The sequence below is a fragment of the Gossypium hirsutum genome, chromosome A12 (assembly GCF_007990345.1).
Source record: "Gossypium hirsutum isolate 1008001.06 chromosome A12, Gossypium_hirsutum_v2.1, whole genome shotgun sequence".
NCBI classification, from domain to species: Eukaryota; Viridiplantae; Streptophyta; class Magnoliopsida; order Malvales; family Malvaceae; genus Gossypium; species Gossypium hirsutum.
This window is the reverse complement of record NC_053435.1, coordinates 79,983,726-79,999,092: the sequence shown is the minus strand read 5'-3', so window position 1 is coordinate 79,999,092 and position 15,367 is coordinate 79,983,726. Positions and strand designations below refer to the sequence as shown.

The following is a 15,367-nucleotide window of genomic DNA, read 5'->3' as shown; positions in this document are numbered from 1 at the left end:
TTCAGAGGATGAATAGACCCTGTCTAAGAGTACAATTGTCATAATTAAGCAGAGTTGATTGCGCGCCTAGAGATAAGGTGACAAGATTTTACCAGATTAGGGTGAAACCTAATAAGGGGATCCATAGATCGAGTTAATGCAACCCTAAGGTGTTAATTAGAGAAAAGTTCAATTATTAAATCTAGGGATTAGACGTTATTAGTCTTGAATAGGGATAATAACATAACTTAGGGATCTCTACGGAACAAGTTAAATGAATAAATCGTCCGATTTGGAGTCAGAATAATAAGTGAAGTCTAGGTGGATTCCCTTAGGTATTGTCTTAATTCAATCGTTTTCCAAAAGTAATCCCCCAATTCTATTTTCTGTGAATTCTTAGTTTAGTTAATTAAGTTAGTTAAAACAACCCCCTTTATTCTTAGGCTAGATAATAAAAAGACAGTCATTACTAGTACTTTTAGTTCCTTTGGGTTTCTACAATCCGGTCTTGCTAAAACTGTACTGCTGTTCGATAGGTACACTTGCCTACATCGTGATAATAGTTAGTTTCAAGAATGATTAATTATAAGTTTATAAAACTTATCATACAAAATTGCGATCATCGGTTCTAAAGTAAGGGTACCTGAACCAGCAGATTCCTCAATCTTCACCCATACAGGCTCATACAGCCCGAGTTCAGTTCAGGGGAATACATTTCCCTATGGCTATACGGAGATGAAAATCTCATGAAGACATAGGTACGGATGTATCTCGAAAATGATCCACTATCCTATACAGAGGTGAAGATCTCACGAATGAATAGTTTCTCACTCCCACTTAAAGGGTAAAATCGACCGATTTATACGATGCAATATGCAGAGATATACCAAAAGACTCAAATTGATAAAGCAAACATATTCTGACAAAGACAACACAAATGACGAATGAAATGCAACGAAGGGATCGTAAATTTAAATCAGATTATCAATTTTCGACAAAAAGACAAGAAATAGTCAACTAGTGGCTTGACTCTCTAAAAAAAAAGGTTCCCCAACAAAGTTGCCAAGCTGTCGAAACCATTTTTTTTGAAAAACAAAGGGTCGACTTTGATTTTGAAAACAAAAACAAACGTGGGAGTCACCACCAATCATTTTTTTATGAGGTATGATCAGATCACCTTATAATTTGATCATTTTAATAAGAAGTTTGATTCATTAAAACGATGATTTTGGTCTACAAAATCCAGAAAACGGGTTTGGGAGTCGGTTACGTACGAGGAAGGATTAGCACCCTCGTAACGCCCAAAATTGGTACCTAGTTGATTAATTAATGTCTTAGTGTCTAGGATTGAGAATTTGAAAAGATTTTAAAAATACGAACTTTTGTTAAAATATTATTTAATTGAAATTTTTTTGAGAAAAGGGTGTATTTCACGTTAATCGAGAAAAAAGAATTACGTCCCATAAGTTAGGACACAATATCTTAAATCCTCGAAACAAGAATAAACACCTAAAAATTTAATTTTAAAAGACATTCGATTATCTCGGCATTAGAAAGAAATCGTATTCCGTAAGTTAGAACACGATCTTTTCGTAATTCTCGAGATTATTTTTTAAAAATTTTAAAACGTTCGTTTGTTCAGATTTGTCGAGAAAATCGAAACCCCTTAAGTTAGAGTACAATTTTTTTAAATAAAAAACGTGGAATATTGCTTATTTTAAAGAGCGCGATTGTATGTGTCAAGATTAATGTAACACCAATTGTAAATAAATCACGATGATAACATGCGTAATAAAATAAATGCGTAAATAATTAATAAAAAGACAAGCATAAAATAAAGGAATTAACATAACAAACGAGATGATTAAAGAAAAAAAGAGAAAAAACTAAAAACTAAAAAATAGTAAATAATTACGTAAATAAATGATATATAAACAGCTTGAGAAATAATAATATTAATAAGTATAAAAATAATAAAGTTTGAAATTAAAAGAAAAATTATATAAATAACAAGTAATAAGCATAATATTAGTAACAAAAGTAAATAATCTAAATGTGAAATTATAAGAGTATATAAGTAAGTACAATAAAATGATAAAATAAATATATTTACAGAAAACATTAGGTAAACAAACAAAAAGAAATATAATAATAATAATACAATGTTAAATTAATTTATTTAAAATTAAAATAGAAAAAATAACCAAAAAAAGGACTAAAATTGAACTCAAAATAGAAATTTGGGGCAAATCTGAAATAAAAAGGAAAGGGGATGACCTATCCGAACACGCGAATAACATGGAGGGACTAAAAGGGGAATTCTCCCTTCTCTCCAAAACGACGTCTTTCCCATGAGGACTAAAATGTGATCGAAATAAAGCATGGGGTAAACATTAAAAATAAAGAAAAACCTAATTGCGAAATGATTAAAAAGCGGAAGGGCTAAAGGTGCAATTAGCCCTTCCGTCAAAAACACGCGGATCCTAAGGCTGGAGCGGATTGGGTCTTGGGTTAAGGCTCAAAATGACGTTGTTTTGGGCGTTTGAGGCCGGTCCCAAACAGACGTCGTTTTGGAGGCCTATATAAGTAAAAAAAAATTTAAAATATTTTCAATCTTTCCCATTTCACCAAAAAAAAAACTGAAAACCCCCCTCAAATTCTCTCAAACCACTCTCCTCTCCTGCCATGGCTCCGGCCAAGTGCCGCCACACCGGTCGCCAGTAAGCCCAAAAGTCGCCCTTTTTCCGGTGAAGTCAAAAAAAGGGAAGTTTTCTCTTCTTTAAAACTCTTTTTAGTATATATATATATAAATGGTTTTAAAAAAAAATAAAGAGATATATGTGTATATAAATAGTTTCAAAAAAGAAAATGAAAAAGAAAATTGACCTTGGCACATTAGCTTTGTTTTTTTTTTCTCTTCTTCAACTGCCTGTTTTTTGTTTATTATTTTAATGCTTCGAATCACTTTTTTTTTGTATCCAAGAATGTCCGAAAATTTACATTGGTTTTTGGCTTGGCTTATATAGCCATTTTACAAGATTTCCATTTAATTTTTTATGTCTACTGTTTCTTCTTCTTTTAATCCTTTCAGGTGGTTGTGCAAGTGAAGGGTGGTGCTGACGCAACAGTGGCAGTGGCAGCAGGCTTGGCAATGGCTAGGGGCGGCAGACCTAGGTGCAGCGCACCTAAGGTTTAGAATTTTGTTTTTTCTGTTTTGGGTTTGGGCTGCACTTAGGGGTGTGCAAAATTCGGGTAAAACTGAATTAATTCAGTCGGGAGTCAGTTAATAATTTTTTGAGTTTTTGATTAACGGTTAATTCAGTTCGAAACTGGTCGGTTAACCGATTTTTTTCAGTTTAACTGAAAAAATTAATAAATAAAATTATAATATATAAATAGACCACTATTCACTCAAACCCAATCCAATATAAACCGAAATACCCAATCTAATATATATTAACCCAAGTACCCAACCCAACCCAATCATAAAAATTACAAATAATTTAATAAATAAAAATAAAAATCTAAAACTAAAACTAAAAATAAAAATAAAAAACATATAATTTTATACAAATAATTCGGTTAATTCGGTTAATTTGGTTAATTTGGTTAATTTGGGTAATTCGGGTAATTCGGGTAATTCGATTAATTCGGTTAATTCGGTTAATTTTATACTTATTTTAACCAAAAATTAAAAAAATATAATTTTCAGTTAATTCGGTTAACCGACCGAATTAACAAAAAAAATTTCGGTTCGGTTAACTTTTTTGAAAAATTTTCGGTTTGGTTAACGGTTAAAAATTTTGAAAGGTCGGTTAATTCAGTTAATGTTATTTCGAGTCGGTTAACCGATTGAACACCCCTAACTGCACTGGGCTAGGGTTTGTAATTAAGTTTTGGGCTATTCGAGTTTGGGCTTGTGGTTTAATTTTGGGTTTGTAATACGACGGTTAATGTATTTATTTTGTTCTTATATTTTGGGTTTTTGGTGTTGGTTTGGGCCCTGGGCAAATGCTGCTTTCTACATATATCAAAGACAAACTTTATAAATAAATTGAAATCTGTAAGCTACTTTATCCATTGGCTATGGGGAAACCTTGCCTTCTAAGACATGGAGGGTTAAACTACAGTCCAAATTTCCTTTTTCAAAGATTGCAAATGAAAATACAATACAATCATAATTATAAATATATTAGTGTAATTATAAAATAAAATCAATATTGGGTAAAAATAAATTAAGAATCAAACTAAATTTACTAAATTAAAATTTACACATTATAACAATACATACTAAAAATGGAGACTCACAACTGACAATTATAACAAATATGTATAATAAAACTCCAACTTATCAATGTGACCAATACACACATGTTTATAGTTTAATTTACATGTTTTGAAAATCCGTCACATAATATTTATATTAACATTTAACGCCTAAATTGAAAGCTATATTATTTGATACAACACTAATACTTTAAAAACTTAATTAGTACGTCCCATTTAGTAATCAATTTAGAATATGTGGGATAATTTAAAGCCCTTCAAATAATGCACCGTTTATAAATTAATAGACTTAAAATCCGTACATTCATCTCATGGTTTTTTTTTTATCATAATCGTATTTAAAGTATTACTTATATCACCTTTGAAATCTATCTTGTATTTAATCTAATTTGGACAATTCCATAATGATTAACTTAATCGAATGTATTAGTACATTAATTATCAACTAATTAACAATGTGAATGAAAATTAACCAAAAAAAAAAAAGAGGTGTCTATTGATTGGTTTCATTTAGCTTATTCCAATATACATTCCCCCAATTCTCCACTTCCTTATCTACGTTGTCTATTTTGTCCATAGAAGCTTGAATAGCCTGAGGTTCATATGGAGGAGGCAACTCACATGGAGGCTTATGGCTTGGTGACTTCACCAAGGATTGAAACAAGAACTCCTTCCAAACACCTTTTTGCTTGCACGCCGTTGATTCGACACATATCCTTCGAGCTTTCGAAGGTACCGTCGGTTTGTACTTCAATAGCTTTGAGTATTCGTTCAACAAGTGAAACATGTAATCGTATACATTCTGCATCGTTAGAATCTCTTCGATGAATTTGCTCCCTGCCTTCCCTATGTCCTGTGCCTGCAAGTTCATGGAGTGAAAGTCAAATTATTTTTGTTCATATTTTCCTATCAATGGGGCGGTCGATGTTGGTTTCGGATTCATCAATCTAAATAGATCCAATTTGGGTAAGTTGACAGAGTGAAGATTGATATTTTCTTTCATATAGACCTAATAATAGAGCAATTTGAATTGCTTTTGGATTGCATCAATTTGGACATAGTCAATTTGAGTTTAAATTTTTTTTTTCCATTTTGGTTTTAATTATTTTGGATTTGTTAATCAGGTTTTTCAAATCAATTATCTAGTTTCAATCAATAAATATTAGGTTTTGTGGTAAGTCACATTGCATTCCCAAAAAAAGAAAACATATTCAAACCTTGGAAACAACCGTGCTAGGAGGGACAGCTACAAACCTTAAACATGAACGATAAAAGAGACATAGAAAATAGAAAAAAAGACAAGTTTCTGGATTTAGGTCATTTCAAGTTTAGGTATTTTTTTTTATTCAAATTTGACAGATTTGAATTGTTGACTTTTTAAAGTTAAATTTAGTACGATCATATTGAAATTCAAGTTAGGATATGTGTAGCATTACTTCTAGCTATCAAAAAACACTTTTTAAACAAAATGCTTTTACCTTCCAAAAATACTTTTCCAGTCAAACGAAGAAATTGATTACGAAGTGCTTTTCAAAAGCACTGATCAAGAAAAGCACTTCACAACCGCAATAACAAGAATTGTGTCTTCAAGCTTGAGTTAGAATTGACAAGTCTATATAAATACAAAAATAACAAATTAATCATGATGATTTGATTAAATACCTGTTGAGTGTGATTATTGCCCCATTCAACGGCGAACTTAAGGTCTCTGCATTTGTCTTGGCGGCGTATGGGCCAATAATGTTGCATTGGCACCATGCTTCTCGAGAAAAAATCAAAGTATCGGGGCTTTATCATCAATGTCATGCTATCACATGCTAGTATGTATTTCTTACTTACGGACCACGTTGATCCTTCTATATAAATCTTGTATCTTTCCATCATACAACAACAATAAAAAATCAAGTTAATTACACTATACAGATTGGATTTTAAATTAGTCTTTGAACTTTAAAAAGCTCTAACTGATTTCTCAAAAAATATAATCGTATCAATTATATTCTTCCATTAGTCTAATCGTTAGTTTGGACATTAAATGTAAGTTTGAATACGTAAATTAAATTATAAACACGTATATACCTACTGCATAAAGGCCCTTGTACTATAAGACAGATTGCATTTTGTCCCATCTAATCAAAAAATGGGCAAATTAATCCTTATACATTAGATCAAAGAGCAAATAAGTCCTTTTTGTTAAAAACTTCATCCATTTCTACTATTAAAAAAGTTGGTCCTTATACATCACTATAAGGTACATGTAGTATGCTACGTGTAATTGTCTAGTTATTTTGTCAAACACGCCAATTTTTAATAGTAGAAATGGATAATTTTTTTAATAGAAAGGACCAATATGCTCTTTGGTCTAACGCCTATTTTCTAGTGAATGTGATAAAATGCAATTTGACTCCTAGTACAGGGTTCTTCATGGTGGTTTTACCTAATGTGTTAAAAATGACATTGTCTTTTTTTCTTCTAAATCAAAGTTGTTCATGCAATAGGTATACATGTATTTAAATTTTGATCCATGTGTTTAAAATATGCTCCATGTTAGATCCGACCTAGCATTTAACGTCCAAGCTAACTTTAGGCGAATAGAAAGAATTAAGTAATACGATATTAATATTTTGAGAACTCAAGTAGAATATTTTTAACGCTCAAGAATCAATTTAGAATTTGAGCTATTAGTTGAGGATGGTTGGTGCAATAAACCCAATTTTCATGAGGAAGAAAAGAAAAGTTTGGCATATATACCTGTAGGTGCATTGATCTTCCAATTTAGAATTATTGAACCCTTCATCAACTACTTTACTCCAATTCTGAAATTCAAAACAAATAAATAATAGTTACAAAAACCCATTTCAACAAATCTATTATATGTCCCCCAAACTATGGGTCAATATCTAAACTGGTCTCCCCAAACTTCAAAAACATTTCATTAAGTCATCAAAGTATAAGTATCACATCACTCAAGTCTTTCCATCAACTTAACTATTAACTTGTTTGTTAAATGACAACTCAACTACTTTGATAACTCAATTAAAAAGTTTTGAAGCTCGAGAATCAATCTGATTTTGAGTAAATTAATTGATTACCTTGTAATAGAGTCGAACATTCCAGTCATATTGATCTGAAAGGTTACATTTCATAAGGTCAAGCCTATTTTTAGCAACGTGAGGGTTACCCTTCCAAAAGGCATAAGGTTCCCTTTGTTCCCACTTGGTCCTCTTTCTCCCTTTCTTTATTGCCCTCAACATGTCCTCCCATGGCATTATATTAACTTCCGCCCTGATAGAACAAAGTGGGTTAGATGCTTAAATTTATTAGCAATTTTGTTACCAGGTTAATTCTACCCAACGTCCTCCAACTAATGTTTAGATTTTAAATTGGTCTGAATTATAAAGCGTTCTGATTGAGTCCTTGGAACATTAATGTTGTATAAATCAAGTTCTTCCCTCTAAACTTAGTTATTAAATGTTAGTTTGGATATGATGTGAAGATTTTGTAAAATCATGTGGATCAAACTAGAAACACGTATAACTATTATATAAACAGTTTAGATTTGATGTATTAAAAAAATATGCCAGGGCGGATGGTATAGGAGTCAGGTGCCTTGGCCCCTTCAAATATTTTTGGAAAATTCCATTACTCCCTTGAAAATTTTTGAAATTTTTAAATAAGTCCTGAAATTTTTTGAAAAGCTCATTAGGCCTTTTGTTTTATTTAAATTTCATTTAAACCCCATAAAATTTTGTAAATTCTAATCAAGCTCTCAAAATATTTAAAATTTTAACTAAACCTTTTTTTTAAATTCTCGTTAGACCCTCTAGAACTTTTGAAAAATTTAACCAAGGCCCTCAAAACTTAATGCTAAGATCCGCCATTAGCCCAAGCTAGTGGAAAAGTTGACGAAATGACCTAATTGATACGATAGTGATACTTTGAAACTCAATTAGAAGGTTTAGAAATCCAAGACTGGTTTAAAATCCGGACACTATAGTTTGAAGACATTTAATGTAATTAACTATTTGTTGTTAGTAATATGTGTAGTACAAAGGGCTAATATAACTTTTAGTCCTAGAACTTGGCAATTAAGTCTACTTTGGTACCTATACTTTTCTTTAGTCCACTTTAATACCTAAACTTGACAATTAAGGTCCATTTTAATCCATGAACTTAGATTCCATCAAGATTTGATGATGTAACAACCTACGAATATGCCACATCATCATATTTTTAGATGTGCCAAGTTCAAAAACCAAAATGAACCTAATTGTCAAGTTCAAATACCAAAGTGAACAAAAAAATGTCCAAGTGACAAAATAAACCTAACTGCCAAGTTCAGATACTAAAAGTTATATTAACCCGTATTAATCCTTGAACTTGGAAATATGTCATGTTTTGGTACATAAACTTAGCAATTAAGGTCCATTTTGATCTTGAACTTAAATTCCATCAAAATTTGATGATATGTGCCACATCAAACTTTTACATTGCCAAGTTCAGGAACCAAAACAAACCTAATTCCCAAGTTCAAATACCAAAGTGAATCAGAAAAAGTACAGGTACCAAAATAAACCTAACTACCAAGTTCAAGGAAAAAATATATTAACCCATAATAGAATTTTACCATCCCCAGAAGGTCCAATCAGGGAAGACAATGTCCAAAGTTTCCTCGGATCCACAATAATGAAACAACGGTGGTGCTAATGTAGAATTAGGACCCTGGTAATCACTTCTCATGATCTTCGTCTCATCTCCACTGTAGAACAATAGGTCCAAATCTGGTACTTTACCAGGGTATAACCTTAAAAGTTGCAAAATGCCCCATTTGGTAAACACATCCCTTGTTTGATATGGTCTGGTATATTTTTCAACATAAACATTGCCCCCAACAACGACAAGTCTAAAATGTGCACTTGCCTTTCCCCTTTCAATCATGTCTTCGGTAATGCCTGATGTTTTCCACTGTTGTAAATCTTGGTGGATCCATCGGAAATAGTCTGGGCAAGTCTCGGTTGATGATTCGTCGGGTTCAAAGACCGACGGGTACTTGTTCGGGCATTTTTTTCCTTGTAAAGCTGCGATGGAGCAATTGAGAGGGAATTCAACCCTTTCGTGGGGCATTTTGTTACTTCTTGAGGTGAAACTCATATGGGCTAATGGAGAACCTTGTATGATAGGCTTGGGGAGAAAAAACAAGGAAAAAGTGATGCATTAATCTTCTTGTATTTTAAGTGTAAATTTTGATCCAAACCCAAAATTCAACTCAACTCGATTTGATTATAAAAAGTCAACACCTTAAAAGTAAATAGACTTAAACCTAAAATGACCCAAAACTCAAAATGACTTGTAAAGTAATCCTAAACAACAGCTAAATCAAGAGCTTTAGCTTCTTTTTAACTCGTCCCAAAACAAAATCATTCAAATTAAGTTTTTTAGCTCTTGAATAAATTTTAGCTCTTGAATAAATGAAAAAAAAAAAGCATTTTTGGACCCTTCAAAAAAACTAGTAATGCAATTTAAGCTTGTTTAACCCAAAACTTTTAACCTTAGCTGCTCTAAAATTTTATAATTTTATGTCCCAAAAACAGTTTCTAACTTTGCCCTCCTAAACTTGAAAACCACATGATCAACTTGAATTCAAATTAATTGAACTCGAATTTTTTTAAAAAAAAAGTCAAACAATCCAAAACCGTTCAACTCAAACTTAAATTGCCTTTAACTTAAACCAACCTAAACTCACCTAAACTTAAAGTGATTTGAACTTGTAAAGACCTAAATTCAAATGAACTATATTCGAAATTGATCCAAACCCTAATGACAAGAAAAATTCAAATTCCGAAATAACCTCAAACCAAATTTACCATATACAAAACCAACTCCATCAATTGATATCTTCTAATAACACAACTTACTTTAATCAATTAAAAAAAGATAATATAATTTTTGGCCACTGAACTTGGCTGCTAAGTCCACTTCGGTACTTGTATTTTTTTTCTCACTTTGGTACCTGAACTTGGCAATTTTAGTATCTATACTTTTTTAGGTGAGAGTATCTGATACATCCTCTATTATAGTTTAGGAATCAAAATGAATCTATTTATGGATAAAAAAAGTACGGGTACCAAAGTGCACCTAGTTACCAAGTTGAGCGGACAAAAATTATATTATCTTATTAAAAACTAAGCCAACAGCAATGGTAAACAGGTTGGGAAAACTTACAACTTGCATCCAATTAAACAAGGCTGCAATAAGAACGAAGGAAAAGAGGAAAAGAAAAGCAGTTGTTGAGACCAATCCTTTGAAGCGTCCAAGGCCAACATTGTGAATGCAACCAAGAATTACTTGATCACCGTACGGCCAAAACGCAGGAAATATTTTAGCATGTTCTCCCATGGAAAACTATGCTACTTTGTTCACAACACTTGAAGCTCCAATTGGGTCTTACACAGCTTGGTTCAATAAGCAAAATTGATCAAACTTAAAGAATCCAGTTAAATTATAATTAAAAAATAATGTTTCTGCAAAATTAATATATACATATAAAACTCAAATTCTTTCAGTTCATCAGATAATTTTTATAACTGATCTAAAAGAATTGAAGAAGATGAAATTATACGTAAAAAATCGTCTAATTTGAACATAATGTGATCTTGTTAATATACGAGAAAAAACTGAATCATAAAGAGCATACCCGTAGTTTATGCAGGAAATGTTGTTTAGCTGAGAAAGAATGGATTGGATGAGATCGGAAGCACCATGAAAATTCGAAGAAGATAGTGAAATTAGGCAGTGTTTTGATCTGTAGAAAGGAAAAGTGTGAAGCTAATTCGAGTTTAGTCAAAATACTACGTGCTGTACGTAGCGGGATATTATGGGCTTTAATATCTTAATTATTATAAATTTGTTTTATATATATATATATTAATTAAGCATGTAAATTTTTTAAAATTTTAGAAGTCACATAAAAAAAATATCAGTAACAACCCAGAATCTGATGATCTAATTATGGTTTTCCAGTATTAAACAAGTTAATTACTTAGCAATTTCTTTGGAATTATGAACTCAGAATTTGATGGTCTAATTATGATTTTAGTCCTTCTAATGTATTAATATCTTAGGTTTAATTCTTTTATTTATAGGTTGAAATTGATAATATTGTTAATTGTTATTGTTGAAACCCTTTTTTGAAGCTCTACTTTTTATTTTAAAATAAAAATAGAGTCGCCGCCAATCTTTTTTATTAGGTGTGATCGGATCAACTCGTTATTTAATTATTTTAATAAAAGGTTAGATTTACTAAAATGATAATTTTCAGTCTACAAAATCCAGAAAGTGGGTTCGGGAGTCGGTTATGCATGAGGAAGGATTAGCACCCTCATAACACCCAAAATTGGTATCTAATTGATTACTTGATATCTTAGTGTCGAGAATTGAGAATTCAAAGAAAATTTGAAGTACGATCCCATTTTTTTGCATGATGTTATTTAATTAAAATATAGCTAACAAAATTAAATTTTATGGAAAAAGCATTCTTATTTCGGGTTAATCGAGAAGAAAAGATCATGCCCCGTAAGTTAGGGCACAAGGTCTCAGATCCTCGAAAACAAAGAATAATCACCATTTAATTATTACCTAAGTCCTAAGTGTCTTGAATTTTAAATAGGATGTTTGGTTATTTCAGTTCTAGGAAGAGGTCATACTCCATAAGTTAGGAGCACAACTCCTCGAATCCCGAAAAAAATGAACATTGCCTCGGTTTTAATTATTATTTTTATATGCTTACGCTGAAAAACAGATGAGTGTATGTAGCATAATTTACAATGTACGATGACAAAAAAATTATGGTATTAACAAAATAACAACATAAATAATGGAATAAAATGACAACACTATAGTGAATTCAATAACAAGAAATAATAATATTATTAAATTAATAATACTATATGATAACAATGATAATAATAGTGAAATAATATAAAAATGTATGAAACTAATATAATTACATAAAATATATATTTGAGCAAATTTTAAAAAAAATATTAATTAGCAATGATAATAATTACATAATAATATTAATAGCATCAATGATTAAAAATAAAAGACCGAAATAAAACAATCGGGAAATTCATAGGCGAAAATGTAAATTATGCAACTTAAAGGGTGACAATTAAAAAATAGCAAGTACAGGGACTTAATTAAATGAACAGCGGACTAAATTGAAAATGCAATAAAATTTAAAGTATAAATAAATAAGAACAGAAAATAAAAGGGTTAAATTAAGATAAAATAAAAATACAGGGACCAAAAGGGCAAATAACCCTAACCCTAGTACACGTGTCACTCCCCAAAAGGTCAATAGCCTAGGGACTATAATGAAAACAAATCAAAATTAAATTGCATAATTTTAAAAAGAAGAAAAAACAAAATCAGTACCACATTGAAAAGCGCCTAAAGGCAGAAGGACTTGGGCAGCAATTTGACCCCTCTTTCAAAAAACACCTGGATCCTATGATATTCGAGTCAGGTGTTCGGGTCATGTCACGACATTGTTTTGGGGCTTCTGAAGCCAAGCCAAAACGACGTCATTTCATTAAACCTATAAAAGTTAAAAAAATATTTAAAAATATCATTTTAAAACCTGTTTCAAAAAAGAAAAATTCTTCCTTTCTTTTTTTTCTCTCAAGGCTCCCTTCCTCCGGTCACAAGGCCATTGCACGTCCACCGCGGCCACCGGTCATCGGCGACGTGGCCACGACCTTCGATGGCCAAAAAATCTTTTTTAAAAACCTTTTGAAACCTTTTAACGCGTAGAACATGATTCTAGGGTGAAAACACCCTAAAACAAATCAAACCTCCAAAAAAGAAGATAAAACCCTTCGGTTTCTTTCTCGTCCGATGAGGCCCTCAACAAACCCTAAGGGGGTTCGGAGAACTTTTGAATCGGGGAGGCCACCCACGTCGACGGTGAGACGAAACATCAAGTAAAGATCTAAAATTTTTGTTTTATTTTCTATTTTTTTCTTTTTTGAAAATAATAAAAAATCGAAATAAATAGACTACCTTTGTTTTTGAAACTTCTACCTTTGTTTTTGAAATTTCTCTTTTTTTCTTTGCATTTTTTTTCTTGTGGTACAATGGTTTCAACTTTTATAGCCAAATAGATTACATGATTTTAGTTTTTTTTTTTTGCTTTCTTCTTTTTGTTTCTGTTATTACTGCTTTTCTACTTCTGTGTTTCTGCTGTTCTTTGCTCTCTATTCTTTTTTTTCTTTTTTTATAGGTTTTTCATGGCAAGAGGCTGAGTCAACGACGTGGGGACTTCGGGAGGTGTGCCCACTGGGGTGGCAAAGCGGAGGAGCAACGGCAACTGGTGAAGTCTTAGGGGATTAGGGTTTCTTTCTGTTTAGGTTTAAATAGTGGGCTTTGGGCTTTAGTGTTTTTTTTGGCTTTTAATTTTTTATATTTGAGCTTACAATATGGATTATTTAAGGGACTTTTATTATTTTTTTTATTGGGCCGAACGAAATTGGGCTTCTACAGCTGCCATTGCTCATTGTCGTGTAACGAAAATGGAGCAAAGACTTTAAGGAGGACCAATTTTGTCCGATCTTGTTGAATCTCGACTTCTTTGGTGCTCTTTTTTTTCAAGTAGCCCATTCTTTCAACCCATTGGTTACTCTACTCCACTATATCCACTTTGCTACAACTTTAGGAAGGCAAGATTTAGTGTCACAGTTTCATCTTACTTCGTTACAAATTCAAGGAGATAAGATTTGTTGTTGTAGTTTTATTCTAACCCACTGTAACTTTAGAAGCATAAGATTTATAGCTTCATCTTACTCCATTGCAATTTCAGGGAGATAAGATTTTTTATTGTAGTTTTAACCTGACCCACTGCAACTTCAGGGGTATAGGATTTATAGTTTTATCTTGTCCCACTGCAACTTCAGAGAGATAAGATTCGTCATTGTAGTTTCAATCCGACCCACTGCAACTTCAGGGGTATAGGATTTGTAGCTTCATCTTGTTCCACTGCAATTTTAGGGAGATAAGATTTGTCATTTGTAGTTTTAATCCGACCCACTGCAACTTTAAAGGTTTAGGATTTGTAGCTTCATCTTACTCCACTGTAACTTCAGGGAGATAAGATTCGTCATTATAGTTTCATTCCGACCTACTGCAACTTTAGGGGTATAGGAATTGTAGCTTCAATCCGACCCACTGCAACTTCAGGGGTATAGGATTTGTAGCTTCATCTTGCTCCACTGCAACTTTAAGGAGATAAGATTCGCCATTGTAATTTTATTCTGACCTACTGCAAGTTCAAGGGTATAGGAATTGTAGCTTCATCTGTTTCCCTGCAACTTCAGGAAGACTAGATTTAATGTTGTAGCTTTATCTTGCCCCCACTACATCTTTATGGAAATGAGATTTACTATTGTAACTTTAATCCAATCCACTGTACCTTTAGGGATATGGGAGTTACTGTTTCACTGATCTGTGACACCGCTCTCTTCTATTTCATAGGCTTATATTTTGCCAAGCAATTAGGATGTTATGATCAGAACAAATCAAATGCTCCTAACTAGATGTATATGAATGATATTTGTATGAATGCAAAATGTCATTTTCGAGAATGGTCCTCTTTTTAGTGCTTATGTTGACATTGCTCATCATTCGTCAAGGTTCTATCACTAATGTATTACAATACCTTCTTGTTCAAGCCTAGTATCTTTGACAGGAAACCCAAAGAGGTAATCATAACCTGGACTATTCGTTCTAATATCTTTCCAGCCTTCAAATTTGGTTAGTTCTAACTAATAATCCTATTTCAGGTCCCTGTACTATTTAGAAATCTTTTAGAGCAATATGCAGAAATCTTTTTACTTTAATATTGTTAGTCCATCAATCATTATTTCAATGGAAAAATACTTGAACAAGATCGTAACAATGGACAAGACTGGAATTTGTTAGGGGCAAAGCTCTTAATGAAAAGATTAATCAAAATGGCAAACATTACTAAAATGTAAAGTAGATAAAAATGAAGCCAAGTGCCCCAGATATCTCAGTATGAGCTTCTTTGAGCAAACTTGTTTAT

General features: G+C 32.1%; 1 protein-coding gene across 1 annotated transcript; it reads right to left on the bottom strand.

Annotated features, from left to right (window-relative positions):
* Nucleotides 1–4,644: 4,644 nt before the first annotated feature.
* Nucleotides 4,645–11,101, bottom strand: LOC107929219 (O-glucosyltransferase rumi homolog). The gene is made up of 7 exons (XM_016860598.2): nt 10,961–11,101; nt 10,489–10,718; nt 8,894–9,447; nt 7,359–7,551; nt 7,018–7,082; nt 5,929–6,139; nt 4,645–5,125 (listed from the first exon to the last, which is right to left on the bottom strand). Exons 2-7 carry the CDS (start codon nt 10,660–10,662, stop codon nt 4,760–4,762), a joined length of 1,563 nt encoding a protein of 520 aa, XP_016716087.2. The 5' UTR covers nt 10,663–10,718; nt 10,961–11,101; the 3' UTR covers nt 4,645–4,759.
* Nucleotides 11,102–15,367: the final 4,266 nt, after the last annotated feature.